The sequence below is a fragment of the Carassius gibelio genome, chromosome B23 (genome assembly GCF_023724105.1).
Source record: "Carassius gibelio isolate Cgi1373 ecotype wild population from Czech Republic chromosome B23, carGib1.2-hapl.c, whole genome shotgun sequence".
Classification (NCBI taxonomy): Eukaryota; Metazoa; Chordata; class Actinopteri; order Cypriniformes; family Cyprinidae; genus Carassius; species Carassius gibelio.
Genome location: NC_068418.1, coordinates 27,347,319 through 27,368,101, shown reverse-complemented (window position 1 = coordinate 27,368,101; position 20,783 = coordinate 27,347,319). Strand labels below are relative to the sequence as shown.

Here is a 20,783-nt window from a genome sequence, read left to right as displayed (position 1 = left end):
TAGCTCCGTGTGGTGCAGTCACTTATCTCTCAGCTTTATACAGGTTCAATCTCGGACAAAGAAATCACAAAGAAATCTGGGATTTTGGACCTGCTTGAGCCTGGAGATGTGGTCCTGGCAGACAAGGGGTTCACGATTGAAGACATGTCTCCAGTGTTGGTGCTAGACGGATCATTCCACCTTTCACACATTGTATTAAATAAATATATACAAGCAGTAAATGTGTATGCATATCATATACGTTACAGAATATAGAATACAAAATGTGTTCAGCTTGGTATGTACATATTTACATCTATTTAAGAGCAAGCACTATATATTTAATGTTACAGTATAATTTGTGATTTATTTAATATTTTCACAAACGGAACCAGAGCAATGTTTTCAGCAGAGCTGCTTTTCACCTCCACTAGTCCAAACTGGAATGATTCAGATGGATCGTGGACTCGTCCGTCTGGACTAGCTCCCAGATGTGATGCTTCTGGGTTGGTAATAAAGCCACATGGTAGGACACTAACACTGGCTGTCTCTGAAGAGTTTCTCAAAATATCTGGCTCAAGTTCAAGGCCACGTTTCATAGCACTTAATGATTCCTGACTCGCTGAATCCCCAACCACATGACAAACCTCCCGGAACCTGCTCGCAGTAACCCTTGATTTCCGAATTTGTCCCCAAGCAGTGCATTTTGACTGTAGTCTTGTGTCCTCTTCAATCTGGCAAGCTGAGCTATGGGTAACCTTTATAGACTCCAGATGAAGTGCTTGATGGTGTGTGGCACAAATTTATAATTACAGCCAAACTCATACGCAAACACAGGTAGTGGGGGAAAATTAAGATCAGGAACACCTGCAGCTATAGGGGGACATTGGTAAGAAAGTGGACTGCCACGAGGTACAGGACCAAATTGTGTCTGACTGGTGCAGGTCAGTGGTGATGGGACGGTTTGTGAATGAAGCTGCACGTAGTGGACCGTCTGATATAAAAGTGCTGTCAGATGGTTGTACAATCCTTTACCAGCCGCACAGCTGCAAATATAGACAGCAACACTAACAACCTCTTCTGATTCCAATGCCATCTGTTTGAGAAGACAATTGTTTAGCTAATTAATTGTAATTATGAGCTGTCAGCTACATTACGTGCTTTTAATTGAAAGCTGAAAACAGCAGCAAAGGCAAGAAATATAAAGTCTGCAACCGCATAAGATTTAAGAAACGTAACATAAAAAAAGAGAGAGAGAAAATGTTACCACTTGTGAAAGTAAAAGAAAGGGAATTGAAAATCTGCAAGCGCAGTTATTTTTTATTTTATTTATTTTTTTGAAGTCTTTTCTGAACGTCTACACGCGTCCTTCACCTTAATCTTGAGAAGGAGACAGACTCAGTCTTTCTATTCAGTTTTGTTCTGAAAGAGAAATGTCAAGAGAGACAGGTTTCTATCAGGTGTGTAAAAGTATAATTGTTTCTAATGTTGTATTTAAATAAACACATTGTTGTCTGACGTGCCAGGGCGGGAAGTGCCCTGATTGGTTCAAGCGTCTGAGCCGCCTCACCATTGGTTAGTGCCAGTTGCTGCAGCAGCCAATGACAGCGCTAGACGCTCATTTGTGTCTGCTGTGCAGCTTTACTACGGCACAAAAAATGTGGCTTCAAAATTCTCGAAAAAAGGAGTTTTTCCATAATGTAATACGAGAGACCTCTCGAAACACAAATTTAATTGAGAAGGGCCATAACACTTGTCTTTTGTTGTCCTACTGTTAGTTTAACTGCTTTTTTTGTTCTCAATTGTAAGTCGCTTTGGATAAAAGCGTCTGCTATGAATAAATGCAGTTGATATAAAAGTCATTAACATTGGGTGTCGCACCGCTGCTCCTTCAGCTGTTTATGAAAAGTTATAATTACACGACTTCATTTTTAATGTACATCTGGTCACAGCGGTCTGCTCTTCAGAACTCAAACGATCTGTCATCCGTTTCCTCTCAGCAACTGAACAGTGACAAGACGTCTTCACTCGAGAAGTCATGCCAACCAAATTACCAACATGGCGACCACTACTTGTCACTCAATCGTATTTATACTGTATATAATATATTATAATAGACAAAGTGACAAACAGCGACGAAAGCCGCAACATGAAATTCTCACTCACGTGGAACCTGTAAAATATGACAGCTACAGTTTGTTGGAAAATAGCATTGTGGACACTGAATTTGATGAATTTACTGTTAATCGGACCCCAGACGACACAAGAAGCTAATGTAGCGAACGCTGCGCTCCTCTGCCCATGACTCCCCGCTGCAGGAGACGCTGTATTCCTCCGAAACGCTGTATAAACAACACTGTTTTAAAAACATTTTCCAAGTTAGCTGGGCTGCATAGCGCTCAAAACCAACATGAAAAGGGTAACTTGGCTAGTAATGTTCACTTAGCATTTTGTTTTGTTGTTAAACTGTGTCAAATGAGCGGTGACATTAAATCACCGGTCTATTTGCTGGATGGTTTCAGGCTAATAGACGGTAACTAGCATTAGCAGATAAGCTAGCACTTTTTGACATTCAAACAGGCGCATATTGTATGAACCAACTCAAACATTTAAATGCTGAAGCTTAATTTTGATTATAAAGAGGATGGCAGGTAGACACACACACACACACGAGACCAAAATTACAAAAATGCAAACTTAATAATGCACAGCTAGCTAGAAGCTAGAAGCTAAACCATTATCCACGAGTGAACATGTTAAAGTTGTCCTAATATCAAACAACTCCATTACATCATTAATATACATGATGATTTAAAAACCACTGTTTACTGTGAATGTCGCAATATATCAATAAATCAATACTTACTCAAAAGAGGGTTCAGCGCAGCCATGTCCCAGCAAAGAAATCCTGGACTGATGTCGGCTCTTGTGCTGTACTCAACCATTGCAGTAAAGGCGCGTCCGCGTCCGACACGGGTCCGATCAGGATCCGCTGTTTGACCCAATAGTATGTTCCTGCACAACCGGAGGCTGCAGATCTAGGACTCTAGTTTTTCGTGACAGCGCCACCTACCGTACTGGACGATATAGCGATGGCTGCAGTTCTAGGACCCTGTTGGTTTAGTTTGCAGTCACCTTACTTTGTATATAGCATCAATATATTAATCTCAGTAGTATTTGTTTTTAAATGTGATTTTTGATTCAAAATGCAGCAGAGGTTAATTACTAAGTGTGCTTTGGGTCACAATTTTACATTTAAACATGAATTTACACAAAATATAAACGAAATATCAATTATCAATTTTGTCAAATTTGTGTATATCAATTTTAAAACAATTGTCAAAAATGAAGAACCTTAAAAGTCTTAGTGTCTTGAATCATACAGTATATTGATTAACCTCCTTAAGGTGAATCAGCTCGTTATCAGGTAAGTTAAAGTTGGAATCAGCGTATGGAGACACTAAATTACAGACGATATTTAATAGTTGTTGAGAGGCAAGACAAGAATGATTCAAGAATGTCTATTTATATATATCTATAGTACAGACCAAAAGTTGTTTGTAGTAAATTAATATCACATTTTAATCATGCTGATTTTTGAAAAAAAACTGAAATGTTTGATATTGATTAACTACATAAAATGATATAAATACATTTTCTAACCCCCATATCTTGAATTTTGTGATCATTCACATGCATTCATAAACGCATTTGAATACACCGAATAATGCAGTGAAAGAACGCACTCAAAATGCACACGCGCACTAGTATGACTTCATCATGTCACTTTACATTAGCCTAGATGCCTGCACTTTTTAGGCACGATTCGTTTAGTTTTTGAATATACTTGATACTGTCAAAAGGCACATCATTCGCGACCTGACTCACATGAATCACAAAACCACTACGAACTCCCGAACTGACTCAAATGATTCGCGAACCCGCTATGAACTCCTGAACTGACTCACTCTTTTTAAAAATTTTTATTAAACAATACAAACATTAATACAGTACACTATATACACAAAAAAAGAATATACACAGATTTGTTAGTTATGCCAGGGTAACAACACGAGGTAATAAAAACCAGGTAATAAAATTACATCTCAATAAGACACAAAGGACGAATATAAAGAGACTGTTTTCATAGCTTTCAATTTAACAGAACTTTGGATAGTTTCCATGTACTTGTCTAAGTCCAATTTTAATAAAGAAAAAAGAGGTTTAGAGCCAGTAAACTTCTGTTTATGAATGTGAAATTTAGCTAACAGGAAACATTAATTATGTAATATTTTCCAATATTCTCTTTTGAATAGAAACAATCCAAAGAAATCATGAAAGCATCATGAAAACAAAAAGAGAAGTCACTTACAAAATAACACTGAATAAACTCCAAAAATCTGACCAAAATGTTTCAGTGTAGGAGCATTGCCAAAATAAATGAATGAAGTCTTCTTCAGAAGAATGACAAAAACAGCAACTCACGTCAATGTCTTATATTTCCTAAGAAAGGCTTTAGTTGGGTAACATTTGTGAATTAACTTAAATGTTATTTCTTTTACTTTGATGGTAAGCAGATATCTATGAGGCAAGGTCCATACTTTCTCCCAAGGTTTATTCTCCACAATACTATTCCAATAAGGGATTATGTAAGGAATCGTTATCATCTCTCTCTGAAAGAGAGATCTAGTTTTATAGTTATTTTTTTGTTGATCTGCAGAAAAGCAAACATTTGTTGAATAAAATCACTATTTTTGTTTTCTTTGCACAAAAACATGTTCTTGTAGCTTTGTAAAAGTGTGGCTGAAGCATTGATGTCACTTGAACTGTTTTACTGATGTCCTTACTATGACTCTGGGAACATTTCAGTTGCATTGCAGCCTTTATGGAGGTTCAGAAATCACAAAAGCCAGATCTAATGCCGTGTCGTAGTGATGACGTTATCGTGCGACTCTTTTAGCGGCTGTTTTGAAGGAAAATCAACGTTCACGAAAAAAAAAAAAGTGCAAACTGTATGAAGCAGAGATAGTTCCTCACTTTCCACGGTGACACAGAGATCGTTCTCCAGCTTCAGTGAAAGTATTACCTGCCTAATGTTTTCGACTCGTACATTACACGTCACGCGCTGATGTCACGTGTCGTTACGGGTCCTGTATTTGCTGGAATCACAGTGTGAAAGGGGCTTTATTGAGCTTTTCCTCAATATTGGACCCTAGAACTATGCAGTTGTTGTTTTAATTTCACATGGTTACAGTTAATCTTTTCATTTAAGGCCAGTTCTCTGTAGTTTCAACCCAATTCAGAAACAGAAGCTAAATGCTGATGTCTGCACCATCTGTGTTTGTATTGAATGTAGTCTGCTCACTGTGCAGTTACTGCCGTTCATTTCAGACGGTCACGGTTATTACAACAGCCAAAAGCCAGTTTAACCTATTAAATACCAAATAAACATCTTGTTTATGCACACTTTCCTTCTTACTTGTTTGTTGCTTGAAGATAAAAAATAAAAAAAATCGTCCAGTTTGCTTGTAAAAAAAATTGGTATCGGCCAAGGAGAAATGACATGTTTATTTTTGGGTGATCTAGCCATTTAAACACACCTGAACCAGCTAATCAAGGTTCTTATAATAAAAGTTAAGGTAAGTGATAGGACCTTTTATTTTTGGATAAACATTTTATTAATAAATACAATCTCTCTTAAAATACCTTATTGGATTATGATAATCAAAACAGTTTGGTTTGATCTAGCACAGAACTAAAACTTTAATGAAATATTTCCCCCAATTATAAAATGATTTTATCATTAGCTAGATCCACACTGGAGAGCAGCTTTATAACAGGAAATCAAGTTATAATTCTAGTGACACTGACTCTGTATTTTCATGTTTAATATTGAAAAGCTATCTATTGCATAAAGGACTGTTATATAAATAAACGTGACTGGACTTTTCTTTACTGTTGTGCCTGGAGAACCTCAGAGTTCCTGCAAACATCCACATCGCTGTAATCAAATGTGTTCTTAAGAGCTTTTACATCGCGGTCAGTTTTTGTTGTGTTTATGCAGTTATTGAGAGGAAGGTGTGTACTATATATTTACATATTCATCCAAGGTTCGGATCGGCTCGGTTTGCTCAAACTGAAGTGCTATCTTCTTCTTTTGAATTGAATCAGGAGAGTGTATTACAATCTTGCGCTACAGCGCCACACTGGTCAAACTGTATTATTGCAGGCTTTCGCATTAGGCAGATACGAGATCAAACCACTAACATTACTCAAAAACATTTACCGCCAATTTTTTTTTATCGTCGACGTTGTCGATAATTTCCACTAATTGTTTCAGCCCTAGTGTATATATATATATATATATATATACTAAAGTAAATACATTACAAAGAGTAGTGCACTTTCACATCTCCCAACCGCTCAAAATCATCTATTAACATTGCAATAAACCGATTACACAATACTAGACTGCAAAACAAAAGCACCCCAAAACAGAAACTCTAAGAGAAATTAAAGATTTCGACTTAACACAAGAAAAACTTTAGATTTTCTTACCTCTGGTACCTCTTGCTCTCCTCCGCGCCGTCATCAAATGCGTTGGAAATCCTCACTTCCGGTTCTTCTTCTTCTTCTTTTAGAGTTTAACTGGCGGTTGGCAGACCAACTTAAGGTGCATTTACCGCCATCTACCAGACAGGAGTGTGGTCGTCGAGAATAGTCAGAGGGAATTATTCACCTATGCGCATACTTATTATATAAATATGTACATATTAAATACGGTAGAACAACCCCGTATTTTTGAGAAACCTCATAACTTGATTTTTAACAGTTTTAGATACATCTCCTAATAAATTAACTAAAGTAAGCGCTTTCTCTTCTTTATATAGGACTGATGTTAAACAACTACGCTCTTCCATATAATTATTACACTCTATTAGGACATGTTCAACTGTTTCTGGCTGACCGCAATAATCACAACCTCCTGTCTGATGTTTCTCTTTACGGAGTAAAGATCTATTGAGACCTGAATGGCCAATTCTTAAACGTGTCAGCACTGCCTCTTCTCTCCTACTTCCATCCCTAGATCTTCCCCCTCACACATTTCTTTGCACACAGTAAAGATGTCTGCCAGTGTCATTATTATCCCACTGCTCTTGCCACATCCCAATCACTTTTTCCTGAATAATAGATTTCCCTTCTCTTTGCATAGAGAGACATTGATGTTAACCTCATCCAATTTCAAGGCCTGTTTAGCTAGAATATCCACCTGTTCATTTCCATCAATACCTTATTTAAAATAAAACAGTTTAAGTTGATTAAGCACAATACAACTGTGTTTTGGTGGAAAACTAAATATATTTGTGTTGTTTTAACAAAACATATCTGTGTAAAACGAACAATCCATTTTTTTTGAGTGTTTGTGAAATGAAATATTTGTAATATTTAATATAACTGTGTGCAAAAGTTTGATTTGAACTGTTTAACTATCTGTGCACTTATTCATCTGCACTATAAGAATTAAATACACAAAAGCACTGGCAGCTCCATTCATTTTTATATTTTATTCAACTATGTGCAAAAGTTTGATTTTACTTCTGAATTACTTCTGAATAATTTTGCTCACATTTCTATTTATATACACATTTTTTTTCTATCTGTGCACTTGTTCTTCTGCACTAGATGAACACATAAAATAACTAATAAATAAATAAAAGTACTAGCAGCTCATTACCAGGACAGCTCTTGCTGTTATGTTTTTTCATCTGTGCACATTTTTATTATTTTTATATCAGCGCTCTCCTTTTTTTAAGCTGCCACTTGTTCCTCTTTCGGCCGGTTTTGATGTCCTGCAGTTTCAGTTTTCTCTGCAGCACCAGGTCAGCGTTGAGGAGCATCAGCTTCTTCAGGACGTCTCTGGAGGGTCTGATGCGTCTCTCCTTCATGACGTGATCGATGGCCTCCTCCACCATCATGTCATGACAGATCATCAGATACGCCAGAAACAGAGTCACCGAGTGCTCCACACCCTGCTTGCAGCAAATCAGCACCTTACCTGAGGAGAGAAACACAGTCAGACGGTCAAACACTTCATTTCTAGACTGTAGGACTCTAATAGATGAGAAATGCTGTGTGTGTTTCTCAGCTCACTTGCTCGCTTCTCCAGGGCCTTGTCAATGAATTTGGCAGCTGGTATGAAGCACTTGCTGATGTCAGAACAGTGTCTGTCTGCTGTAGGCAAGCCGTAATAATTGATGTGCAAGCCTCTGTAATATCTGGACCCTGTATTGACCGTTCCTACCATGTCTTCATCATTAAAACGTCCTAAGTAGTATTTAAGATGCTTCTTTGGTGCTGCAGCGTTGAGGATGTGAGTGATGCACATCTCGGTCGGTGGCCATCTCTCTGCACAAGAACACAACGGCCTGGGTTAGTCTTTCTTACAGAGGACGTACCAAGCAGAATAAATGACAGAACAATAAGAGAAATAGAGTTGTGTTGTAGACTCACTCATCTCCGATGAAGAGCCTGGGCCAGACGTTAGTCACGTGTCTTTGTTTGAGAGGTGTGTATTTCTCCAAACGATCCTCCAGTTGGAACACGTTTAGAGGGACGTAGTTTTCCAACATTGAAAGCTCAGATGTCACTTTAGATTCCGGCTCAGGAACGCTTGCAGCTGGTGCACATGATTCCTGTGGAGGAGCCAGATCCCAATCATCTTCAGGAGGATCATCCGGATTCTCTCCAGGTTCTGGATCAGGAACGTTCAGCTCCAAATCTGGCCGCGCTGAGACTCCAACATGCTTCGGCCTGTCGTTCTGGAGGAAAGTGCTGATTTTCTTTATGTTCCTCACTGTAGCATATTCCGTTCTCTTGGTCATGACGAAGCCATGGACTTTCTTATTCTTCATCGTGCTGGTATTTTCTGATAAAAGAAGAAAAACCAACAATGCGGCATTAGAACCATCTCAAACCAGATTAAACATGAATAATTAGTTCAGATTGTAAAATGGCATTTCTATTTGCATCTCTTCACCTTCCGGGCTGACGCATGATTCCTCTGGATCAACCGGATCCAGTTTAGGTTCTGGAGGAGCAACCAGATCAGTTTCAGTGAAACACGATTGCTCAGAATCGACCAGATATGTTTCAGATTCTGGCTCATGAGCACTTGGATCTGGGACATATGATCCATCTGGACCAATCAGATCCACTTCAGCTTCCCCAACAGGGTTCGGCATTTTTCCCTGGAAAGCTGCACAAAATCCCTGGAAGACTGCACTAATGTTCTTGGTCATCTGCCCAGTGGTGAGTTCTGGAGAAAGAAGAGATACTACATAAGTAGAGCGTAATGACAAACTTGACCAAAGCCTTGTCTGAAAGTTTTAAAGAACTTTTAAAAACTTGAAGTTGGAAGGTTTTACTCAGAAAATATTACTTCTAAGAAACCAAACATTTCAAACCCAATTAGACCTTTAAAAACCACTTCTGCTACCTGTTTTCCAATTGGTTTTAGATAGATAGATAGATAGATAGATAGATAGATAGATAGATAGATAGATAGATAGATAGATAGATGGATAGATATAAACTTATTCACATCTGAAGTTCACAATCACAAAATTAAATCAATGCAAAAGTTTTCACCCCCTAATGGAAATCAATCAGTATTTTGAAGTCGACTAATGGAATTCTGTAAGTCGGATCAGTTTGAAAAGATAAAGCATCATAATTCAGATCAGTCTGAAGGTTTCTGCCAAATTTGGAGGATGCAGCTTGAAATCTCAAGGAGGTGTTACTCTTGGAAATAAGGGTTTCAGGGGACGTGGAAGAGTAACTCATTGAAATAGTAAAACAGTATTACGTCTTTGTCTTCCAGCATCATAAAACAGTGTCAGAAACATGAATAAAGATGAAGAAGACACCTGTTGAGCGGTTCTCCTCATCATCCAGGGCTTGTTCTCCTGAAGCTCCTGCTGGGACTGGATCGCTCTCATCTTCAGACACCGGCTCAGGGCTCTTCAGCTCCGAGATGCTGTTCCTGTTCATCTCCAGCTGCAGATCTTTGACCTCACACACCGACATGTGCTCATTCTCGTCAGTCTCCAGCTGTACGTGCATCTCTCCTGGACTGCAGGAACTGACGGAGATGTGGTCATCCGTCATGACCTGCAGCTTCACATCTATCTCTTGATTACCGCTGAAGCCGAGAAGGTCGTAGATGGCATCGGTGATCTCCAGCTCCAGCTGCACATCTTTACCATCTAATACAAAGCAACTGTCTCCGGTGTAGAAGACACCGTTGAGATAAACCTCCAGACGCACCTCTCTCGCCACTATAGACACTGTGTCTGGAGTTATCATACTGACAGATCTGTTCTTAATGCACAGTTATCAAACTGTCTGTATCCAATAATCTCAGTTTAAACTCGATCTGATTCACTCTGTACAATCTCAGCAGATCTCGATCTATACAGACTGTAATACAAAGACTTTCACTCAGACTCGAGTCTCTGCTTCGAATATCACTCAACTACAAAGATTCTGCGAGGCCTTTTATACGGAGTCTGACGTCATAAAGCGGTGGCGCGTTACGCTGTTGTTCCAAAGTTGCCACGGAAACAGAATGTTTTCCCAACAACAGTTTGTTTTCTCTGATTCGCTAATTATCTAAGAAATATATATTATTCATCACTTTTGTAAAAGCAGTTTTTAAACTATAACTGCGTTTATTTCGGCATTTTGCTAAGATTGTTCTCCAACGCGAAATAATAATAATAATAAATCACATTTACCAGGTTTGAGAATGCAGCTTTTCAGTCTGAATGCGATGATCCACGAACAAATGTTTTGAACCGCTTCTCTTTATGATTCTCTCATGCTGCGTTCACACCAAATGCGAATAGAGCGTCAAATTCGCGTCTGCCGCGTCTAGTTTCCCGCCAGTGACGCGCGGGTCAATGTATTAATAACCCGCACCCTACCGTTTTCAACTAACCCCCGCAACTCGGACCGCAAAAAAAAGAAAATATTGTACCTAACCCGCTTTCTTACCCTCATTTTTACATATTACATACTTTGTGCATCAAAACGCGCGTCCTCGACGTGTGATCTGCAGTAAAAACTTTGGAGTCAGACAAAATCGTGCCATAAGGTTAAGAGAGTGGTTAAAGAATAGGTTAAGAACTAACATTCAGGCTAACATTTTTTACCTAACATAAGTATATTAGCCTATATATTATTATGTTAAAGTATAATATTATACACTATAGTATATTATAATATTGTATGGTATTATAGTTATTATATCCATGTTGTCTGTCTGGAGCGCAGCATTAGGTTAAAGTCAATAAACGATCGTGTGCTACAATGAAGAGTCATGCGGACATTTCAGCACTTGATAAACGGACAGCGACTCATAAGCAGCACTTAAAGGACAGCTACGTGCAACTGTGTTAAGTGTATTTTTGGGAAACGCACTGAAACAATAACAAACGATCGTGAAATAACTCTAGAAAACGTTCTTGAGCATAAGATCAATCGTTATTGGGAAACCCGGCCCTGATTAAACGATTACATTCATTGAAATAAAGAACTAAATAAAACACCTGATGCTGTCGGAGGTGACCAATTTTGTGAAATTCGCCTCGAAAAGAGTAAGAGCACAATGAAGTTGTGATTGTAAGATGCAGTCTGTAAGACGCCCACGGGAGCGTGACTTGACGCGCGACACACTGCAGAAAATGTAGAATTTAATAATATGAGCTTCTCTCAAGAGATGTTTTCACACATTTCTTCAATTAAAGATGATTGCTGCGTATATGGGTGTTTCCATTTGACTGAAAAATATTTTATCCTTGTTTTGTCCATTAACTGATCGTCTTGTCCCCGTAATATTTGTATATTATTATTATTATTATTATTATTATTATTATTATTATTATTGTTTATATTTTTATACTATATTCGTTTATATTCATCTTTTCCTTTCATTTCGATCTCTTTAAATAATAGCCTACTGTAAATGGTCGACATGCAAATCAAGCTTTGATTATGCTGACTGGAATTTTTGTTGGAATGCATTTTAAATGTAACATATTTCATTTTATTTTGGTTAATTAATAGACCATAATTGTAAATACTATAGTGTTTCGTTGAGGAATTAATAATTGACGTTGTTTTGGTGATTGTTATGGACTGTATAATTTGACTGGTCTTTGGAAGGTTGTGACCACAAAGAGAATGCAGAAGTGATGTTCCGTTTAGGTGTTTATTGAAATAAAGTTTCAAAGTATATGTGTGTGGTTCTGAAATAGAGATACAGACATAAATCAGTACAAATGTAAACTCTATATAAATAACAAAGAATTATTACATGCCTAAAAAGTATATAATAAAACAAACACAATCACAATTAAATTATAGTTTTGTTATGTATGACTTGAATACAGTGTTATAATAAATGATTATTACTAAGTAAATACAAACTTAGAAATGCAGTAGTACACGATATCTCTATTCAAAGATTACTTACTTTGCTGCACATTAATTACAACAATATACAACATGCCAAATTCAACTGAACATGTAATAATTATGGACTGCAGAGTTACTCCCTAAATTAAACAACGTTACACATCGTGTAAGAAAATAAATTATTTAAATTAAGGCACATAAGGTTTGCAGAGCAACACTTCCCGTAATAAACATCATAATTGTCGCCTCCTCCTCTTGCCGTATAGCCCAATTTCAACGCTTTTTTTATTTTCGTCGGTGGGAAAACTATGAAATGATAAATAAGTTTTTTTTTTTTAGTTTTTTTTTAATTATTATAACACAAAGGCACACTTTACACATCTGAACAATTTTGGCCTCCGCCATTTCTCGGCAAGCGAATGAACTCTATAGCGCTTTCACTGGAAAATAACTTGAGATCTGGGATTCGGAGCGAGTTCGCAAAACATTTGATTCAGATCGGGACTCTGAAGCGCGTTTCGCGAATCATTTGAGATCAGGTCTTTCGAGCGGATTTGCAAAGCATTTGATTTCTGAAGATCATGTGACACTGAAGACTGGAGGAATGATGCTGAAAATACAGCTGCACATCACAGAAATAAATGATATTAAAGGATATTAAAATAGAAACCATTATTTTATACATTTTATTTTAATAAGTTTGAATTATTACTGATTTTTGACTGTAGCATTACTATCAATAGCCGCGTGTCGACAGCACTACTTGTATTGTCGAATACAACCTTTCTTTTATTTTAAACAGTTCATTGAACAATCATAAATGAAGTACCTGAAGCTGACAATGAAGTAAATGTATAATAATTAGCACAGATGATTAATTTAGAGCTGTAAACGCGCGTGTGAGGGGCGGAGACGCGCCGCGGAGCGTCAGACGCGCGTGAGGACCAAACACAGCATAACGGTAGGAAACTTCACTCCTCTTATTATTTCTCTTTTACTATAGCGATTTATTTTTAGATAGGTGATCGGAGTCTTTCATAGAGTTGTTTTATAAACGCAGTAACTTTGAAATCAGATCTGAAAGTTCCTATCAAGTGTTTAAAAACTAAATATGATTTAATAATGTGTTGAATGAATTTGGTAAGTAAGGTATTCTATGTTTTTTAATACGTAGAGGTTATTAATATAGGCTGAAAAATAGTGTTTTGTTTAAAGTATAAAGGTGATCTTATGGAGCATTGCTCGTTAAAAGTTAGGATGTTAATATAATATAGAGGAAGATCAATCTTAATTATTTTTACTATATTAAAATGAATTTATTTTTTACATTGGTTAGTCGAATTTTTCAGATCGGCACTTCAGAGCTTGTTCGCGACTCCGTTGATTCAGATCGGCACTTCGGAGCCTGTTCGAGACTTGGTTGATTCAGATCGGCACTTCGGAGCCTGTTCGCGACTCCATTGATTCAGATCGGCACTTCGGAGCCTGTTTGCGACTCCGTTGATTCAGATCGGCACTTCGGAGCCTGTTCGCGACTCGGTTGATTCAGATCGGCACTTCGGAGCCTGTTCGCGACTCCGTTGATTCAGATCGGCACTTCGGAGCCTGTTCGCGACTCCGTTGATTCAGATCGGCACTTCGGAGCCTGTTCGCGACTCGGTTGATTCAGATCGGCACTTCGGAGCCTGTTCGCGACTCGGTTGATTCAGATCGGCACTTCGGAGCCTGTTCGAGACTCTGTTGATTCAGATCGGCACTTCGGAGCCTGTTCGCGACTCCGTTGATTCAGATCGGCACTTCGGAGCCTGTTCGCGACTCGGTTGATTCAGATCGGCACTTCGGAGCCTGTTCGCGACTCCGTTGATTCAGATCGGCACTTCGGAGCCTGTTCGCGACTCGGTTGATTCAGATCGGCACTTCGGAGCCTGTTCGCGACTCCGTTGATTCAGATCGGCACTTCGGAGCTTGTTCGCGACTCGGTTGATTCAGATCGGCACTTCGGAGCCTATTCGCTACTCGGTTGATTCATATCAAGACTCCGGAGAATGTTTGTGAATTATTATTTTTTAATTCAGATCTGGACATCGAACAGGAAATGTTTGTCAAACAGTTAATTAGTGATAAATGAATATTTGGACCTGAGGCTTTTTTTAACCTGTCGATTTTTTTTTATGATTTCAATGATTTTGGAAGTCAAGGCTTCTTGTACCTCAGTTGCATGTGTTGTATTTTATGAATTGTGCATGGATTTATCAACTGAGAAATAAAGTTGAACAGAAATTATTATGAACTCTTAAAGATGATGATGAAAAGAAAAGGTAATATTGCGTATAATTATATGTAAGTATGAACTAACTTGCGCAATACAGTAAATATTCTTACTCTTCCCTAAATAAGTGAAAATGTTTGGCTCAGTTTACAGAAAAGTGTACGTTACACATCCTTTCATTATGATGCAACATTGTTTCCTCCTCAGATGAGTATTTAACATCTTTATTATTGTGGGGATTAGTGTGTAAGTGCTACACACACACTCACACACACACACACACACACACACACACACAGGTCAGAGTTTGGGATCAGAATGATTTTTTATGTTTGTATGTTTTTACAGGAGTTTCTTTTACTCATCAAAATTACAGGATTTTAAAATATATATATTATTATGAAGTTTTAAAAAATATTTTTCTATTTTAATATACATTAAAATCTATTTTATTCTGTGATTTTCAGCATCATTACTCCATTACTGATTTATTATCAGAGTTGTGCTGCTGAACTGTGATACTTCTTTCAGGATTATTTGATGAATGAAATGTTAAAAAGAAGAGCATTTATTTAAAATAGAAGTCTTTTCTAACAATAAACACTAGAGTTCAAAAGTTTATAACTCTTTTAGAATGTATTAAATTGATAAGAAGTGAATCAAAGATTAATATTGTAAGAAGAGATTTATATTTTGAATAAACGCTGTTCTTTAAAAAAAATTATACATCGAAGAATCCTGAAAAAGGTATCGCAGATTCCAAAATAATATTTGGCATCACAACTATTATTAATTCTAATAATAAATCATCATATTTTAATGATTTCTGAAGATCATGTGACACTGAAGACTGGAAGAATGATGCTGAAAATACAGCTGCAAATCACAGAAATAAATGATATTTTAAAGGATATTAAAATAGAAACTATTATTTTATATATTTTATTTTGATAAGTTTGAATTATTACTGATTTTTGACTGTAGCATCACTACCAATAGCCGCGTGTCGACAGCACTACTTGTATTGTCGAATACAACCTTTTTTTGTTTCAAATAGTTCATTGAACAATAATAAATGAAGTACCTGAAGCTGACAATGAAGTAAATGTATAATAATTAGCACAGATGATTGATTTAGCGCTGTTAACGCGCGTGTGAGGGGCGGAGACGCGCCGTGGAGCGTCAGACGCGCGTGAGGACCAAACACAGCAGAACGGTGGGAAACTTCACTCCTCTTATTATTTCTCTTTTACTGTAGCGATTTATTTTTAGATACGTGATTGGAGTCTTTCATATTGTTGTTTTATAAACGTAACTTTGAAATCAGATCTGAAAGTTCCTGTCAAGTGTTTAAAAACTAAATATGATTTAATAATGTGTTGAATGAATTTGGTAAGTAAGGTATTCATTCTATGTTTTTTAATACGTAGAGGTTATTAATATAGGCTGAAATATAGTGTTTTGTTTATAGTATAAAGGTGATCTTATGGTGCGTTGCTCGTTAAAAGTTAGGCTGTTAATATAATATAGAGGAAGATCAATCTTAATTATTTTTACTATATTAAAATGAATTTATTTTTTTACATTGGTTAGTCGAATTTTTCAGATCGGCACTTCGGAGCTTGTTCGCGACTCCGTTGATTCAGATCGGCACTTCGGAGCCTGTTCGAGACTCTGTTGATTCAGATCGGCACTTCGGAGCCTGTTCGCGACTCGGTTGTGTCAGATCCGCACTTCGGAGCCTATTCGCGACTCGGTTGATTCAGATCCGCACTTCGGAGCCTATTCGCCACTCGGTTGATTCAGATCCGCACTTTGGAGCCTATTCGCGACTCGGCTGATTCAGATCGGCACTTCGGAGCCTGTTCGCGACTCGGTTGATTCAGATCGGCCCTTCGGAGCCTGTTCGCTACTCGGTTGATTCAGATCGGCACTTCGGAGCCTGTTCGCGACTCGGTTGATTCAGATCCGCACTTCGGAGCCTCATATCAAGACTCCTGAGACTGTTTGTGAATTTTTTTTTTTTTAAATTCAGATCTGGACATCGAAGCAGGAAATGTTTGTCAAACAGTTTATTAGTGAGAAATGAATATTTGGACCTGAGGCTTTTTTTAACCAGTCGATTTAATTTTTTAATGATTTCAATGATTTTGGAAGTCAAGGCTTCTTGTACCTCAGTTGCATGTGTTGTGTTTTATGAATTGTGCATGGATTTATCAACTGAAAAATAAAGTTGAACAGAAATTATTATGAACTCTTAAAGATGATGATGAAAAGAAAAGGTAATATTGCATATACAATTATATCTAAGTATGAACTAACTTGCGCAATACGGTAAATATTCTTAATCTTCCCTAAATAAGTGAAAATGTTTGGCTCAGTTTACAGAAAAGTGTACATTACACATCCTTTCATTATGATGCAACATTGTTTCCTCCTCAGATGAGTATTTAACATCTTTATTATTGTGGGGATTAGTGTGCAAGTGCTACACACACACTCTCTCTCTCACACACACACACACACACACACACACACACAAACACACACACACACACACAGGTCAGAGTTTGGGATCAGAATGCTATTTTATGTTTGTTTGTTTTTACAGGAGTTTCTTTTACTCATCAAAAATACTGGATTTTTAAAAAATATATAGAATTATGAAGTAAAAAAATATTTTTATATTTTAATATACATTAAAATCTATTTTATTTCTGTGATTTTCAGCATCATTACTCCGTTACTGATTTATTATCAGAGTTGTGCTGCTGAACTGTGATACTTCTTTCAGGATTATTTGATGAATGAAATGTTAAAAAGAAGAGCATTTATTTAAAATAGAAGTCTTTTCCACCCGATTCGAACGTTATCACTCGATTGAATGGGGCGTTATCAGCAGTTATCAGCCCATAGAAATGGGCCAGGAGGGGCCTCCTGTGCCTACTAGTAGGCTCAGAAGGCCGTGATCATCCATCCAAATGGTTGATCACCCACAAATATACAAGAGAAGACTCCAGATCCAATCCCAGAATTCCTGCTCACCGGTAATCGGAAGTCTACTGGACGAATGCGGGAACGTTGCGATATTTCCTGCTTAATATTTTCAGGTAAGACTATTAAAATTATAAAACTGAGCATTTAAACTGTAATGGAAAACAATACGTACACTCGTATTGCGTGTCATGATTGTTGACATGAGATAACCGTATAGCGAAACGTTATCGCTAACGTTAGGCCATATTACGTTATTAGCCTGTCGTTACGTTAACGTTGTATGCTTTATGTGAGCATTAACGTTGCTGTATTTACGTCTGAAGCTAATGGGAGAATTTAGTTTCTAGTTAAACGCAAAGTTAAACTGTAAACATTTAAAAACTTTTTACACTCTTACAGGCTTATTGCATATTGTGTATGCTCGATAACGCCTCACTGAAGCCAGATCATTGGACTAATGTAACCCATATTGACTTGAGGGAAATATTAAACACAAGACGTATTTTATGGCTGTTTGGAAACCTTTGGGATCTTGACTAGAGTGTAAAATAAAGTTCTGTGGGTTTGGACAAAGCTTGGCTGGATTTGATCCTATATCAGGAAGCTTTGGATCTGTCTTTCTATCTATATACCTTCTCAAAAATATAAAGGGAATACTTAACAACACAATATAACCCACAAGTGTTCCCTTTATTTTTTTGAGCAGTTTATATATATAGCTAGCTAGCTGTGTATCTATTTATATAATCTATCTAGCTCTATGTGTATTTATCTATCTATCTATCTATCTTGCAATTTATATATCTAGCTAGCTGTATCTAACTATCGCACCAAATATCCCTCATCTGACTGCATCCCATTTTCACTAATGTGTTTCTGTCTTTTAGGCTGTGATAAGAAGTACGGTACGGGTTGCACTTTGCTTTATGTAATAATTGTCAAATATTTGATTTCAGATATGGGAAAAGCTCTTAAGATGAGCACACGTTTTAGGAACGTTAAAATTAAGTTGGTGAGGAGGTCTATGGTGGGCCCTGCAAGTTTTCTTACCTCAGTCAAGGTCTTCCCCAGCCCAGCTACAAACAGACCCACCCTTCAGACCCTCCTATTACATCTCAACCTGCTGAACCTGATGATGTGACACCGAGCTGTTCTGAGAGCGCATACAGTAAGGCAAAGAAGAGAGAGCTTCATGCCTGGGATGCAGTCAAGGATGAGATGCTTAAGGTGACGTTTGAATGTTCAGCATCAGTCACTACCCCGTGTGTTGTCTGCCGAGAACATGCTGATTATAGGTGCATTGAGTGCAGCTCCACTGCAGTGTTCTGTGAGGTTTGCCTGAAGAGGATTCACAGAAATTCACTGCATCTTCCTGAAAAGTGGAATGTAAAAACAATAGCATACCTTCTTACATTGCTATTGCTATACTTGCATACAGACAGCAAACTCACAGTAATGTCAACAGATTCATTAGATACTTCAAATTGTTTTAGCACTATGCAGTATCAACTGTTAGTGTCACAAGTTTGTTGTTTTAAAAACATTAGAGCTATCCATCTTTCTTACAGAATGTTTACTATGAGCCATCCTCCCTGGGGTTATTCTTATATTTACCTGAAGCCCATGGCACCCATGCTGTGTACACAAAGGACATGAAGATCATTGTCAGCACAGGTTTGTCATTTTACCTGATACAAAATCTTAATGTATTTAATTTTATTGACAGGTTAAGGAATTCAATCCTATTACATGTGGAGTAATGATTTCCTTTAAGGAATTAATCAAATTTGTGATGCAATAAAAAAAAAAAAAAGTCATGATGGTTATAGTTTATATACTATCATGATAGGTAAAAATGTATAGCCTGAATCCACTGTAAGTCGCTTTGGATAAAAGCGTCTGCTAAATGCATACATTTAATTTAATTTATACTGATATGGTAGTCTCTATAGTACTACTAGGTTATGTTTTTATGTTATTTTCCTCTTTATATTTGGCAGGACGGCTCTGCACCGTTACAGTCACCATGTGTGCGTGTGAACCAGAAACCTGTACTCTGTTGAGGTATGGGCTCTGACCAGACAGCCTTCTCCATCCCTCTGCTAGAGCTTTCTGTTTCTCTGTCACTGGAGTGTCAGGTTTCTGTTGAGGGTTTTTAGCAACACCCCATATCCCATTTTAGGCATCACCACTTCCGACAAAGAAGTTTGGTTGATATTTGCCCACAATTAAATGATGGAACAATATGCCCAGCATGTCCAAAGGTTGGTTATAATTCCAGCGTGGTTCTTGTTTGATTAAATTAATGGCATAGAAATAAAATCTGAATTAATATCAAACTTAAAAGTTAATTTGTGTATGTAGTATTGTAATAGAATAGTAATAGTATAAATGTATAAACCTGGTGCGGGTACAAAACCAGTGTTACTGTAAGTGTTTGTTTTCCAGGCGGATGGAGATATGATTGTCACATTGGATGCCAACTTTGGCCTTGTGAGGAATCAAAGCTCTGGGACAAGTGCGGTTGATCCATTACACGGAACCCACGTGTTTAGAGGAATACCTGCTATCACATCTTGACAGCTCAAAGCCTCGAGGTGAAAACTTGTGAAAAAAGATCACTATTCCTCTCATAAATCTATGTTTTCCTTAAATATTTAGGACTGCAGTAAGCTGCTCTCATTCAAGGTATTATAATATAATATAATATAATTACTTTACTGCGTTACTTGTGCAGACATGTTGTTTTACTAGGTCTGATCTATTTTAAAGCTTAGGCACTGTATTTAAGCATACATATACACCACTAGTCTGTCTGTATGAGTACAAAATTAAAAAATAAACTGTCTATAATTGTTACTGTACAAGCACAGTAAAATATTTATATAAAAAATATTGCACTACTGTTATTTTGCATAGAATACATTGTTCAACAATATTTTTGCACACTCATCCAACTGCATTTATTACCACTGTTCTCACGTTCCTGCTCTTCATAATGTTTATATAATCCTTCATTGCTCTGTTCATAATGTACATACAATCCCTACATTGCATTCAT

The 20,783-nt window shown here is 37.4% G+C and overlaps 2 protein-coding genes across 2 annotated transcripts; both read right to left on the bottom strand.

Annotated features, from left to right (window-relative positions):
• Positions 1-7,709: 7,709 nt before the first annotated feature.
• LOC128011435 (dual specificity phosphatase 29-like) lies at positions 7,710-8,355 on the bottom strand. Its single transcript, XM_052593804.1, has 2 exons — positions 8,131-8,355; positions 7,710-8,035 (listed from the first exon to the last, which is right to left on the bottom strand). The coding sequence occupies exons 1-2, from the start codon at positions 8,282-8,284 to the stop codon at positions 7,767-7,769; spliced, it is 423 nt and encodes a 140-aa protein (XP_052449764.1). The 5' UTR covers positions 8,285-8,355; the 3' UTR covers positions 7,710-7,766.
• A 131-nt stretch (positions 8,356-8,486) lies between these two features.
• On the bottom strand, positions 8,487-10,545 carry LOC128011701 (uncharacterized). Its single transcript, XM_052594381.1, has 3 exons — positions 9,906-10,545; positions 9,017-9,295; positions 8,487-8,905 (listed from the first exon to the last, which is right to left on the bottom strand). Exons 1-3 carry the CDS (start codon positions 10,342-10,344, stop codon positions 8,487-8,489), a joined length of 1,137 nt encoding a protein of 378 aa, XP_052450341.1. The 5' UTR covers positions 10,345-10,545.
• Between the last annotated feature and the right edge of the window lie 10,238 nt (positions 10,546-20,783).

Excerpts from the sequence above, each read along its gene's own strand:
- LOC128011435 (XM_052593804.1), bottom strand. The coding sequence starts at position 8,284 with ATGGTAGGAACGGTCAATACAGGGTCCAGATATTACAGAGGCTTGCAC. Across the intron at positions 8,036-8,130 it reads GGCCCTGGAGAAGCGAGCAA|GTAAGGTGCTGATTTGCTGC; the intron begins GTGAGCTGAGAA and ends TTCTCTCCTCAG.
- LOC128011701 (XM_052594381.1), bottom strand. The coding sequence starts at position 10,344 with ATGATAACTCCAGACACAGTGTCTATAGTGGCGAGAGAGGTGCGTCTG. Across the intron at positions 9,296-9,905 it reads TGAGGAGAACCGCTCAACAG|AACTCACCACTGGGCAGATG; the intron begins GTGTCTTCTTCA and ends TTCTTTCTCCAG. Across the intron at positions 8,906-9,016 it reads ATCATGCGTCAGCCCGGAAG|AAAATACCAGCACGATGAAG; the intron begins GTGAAGAGATGC and ends TTCTTTTATCAG.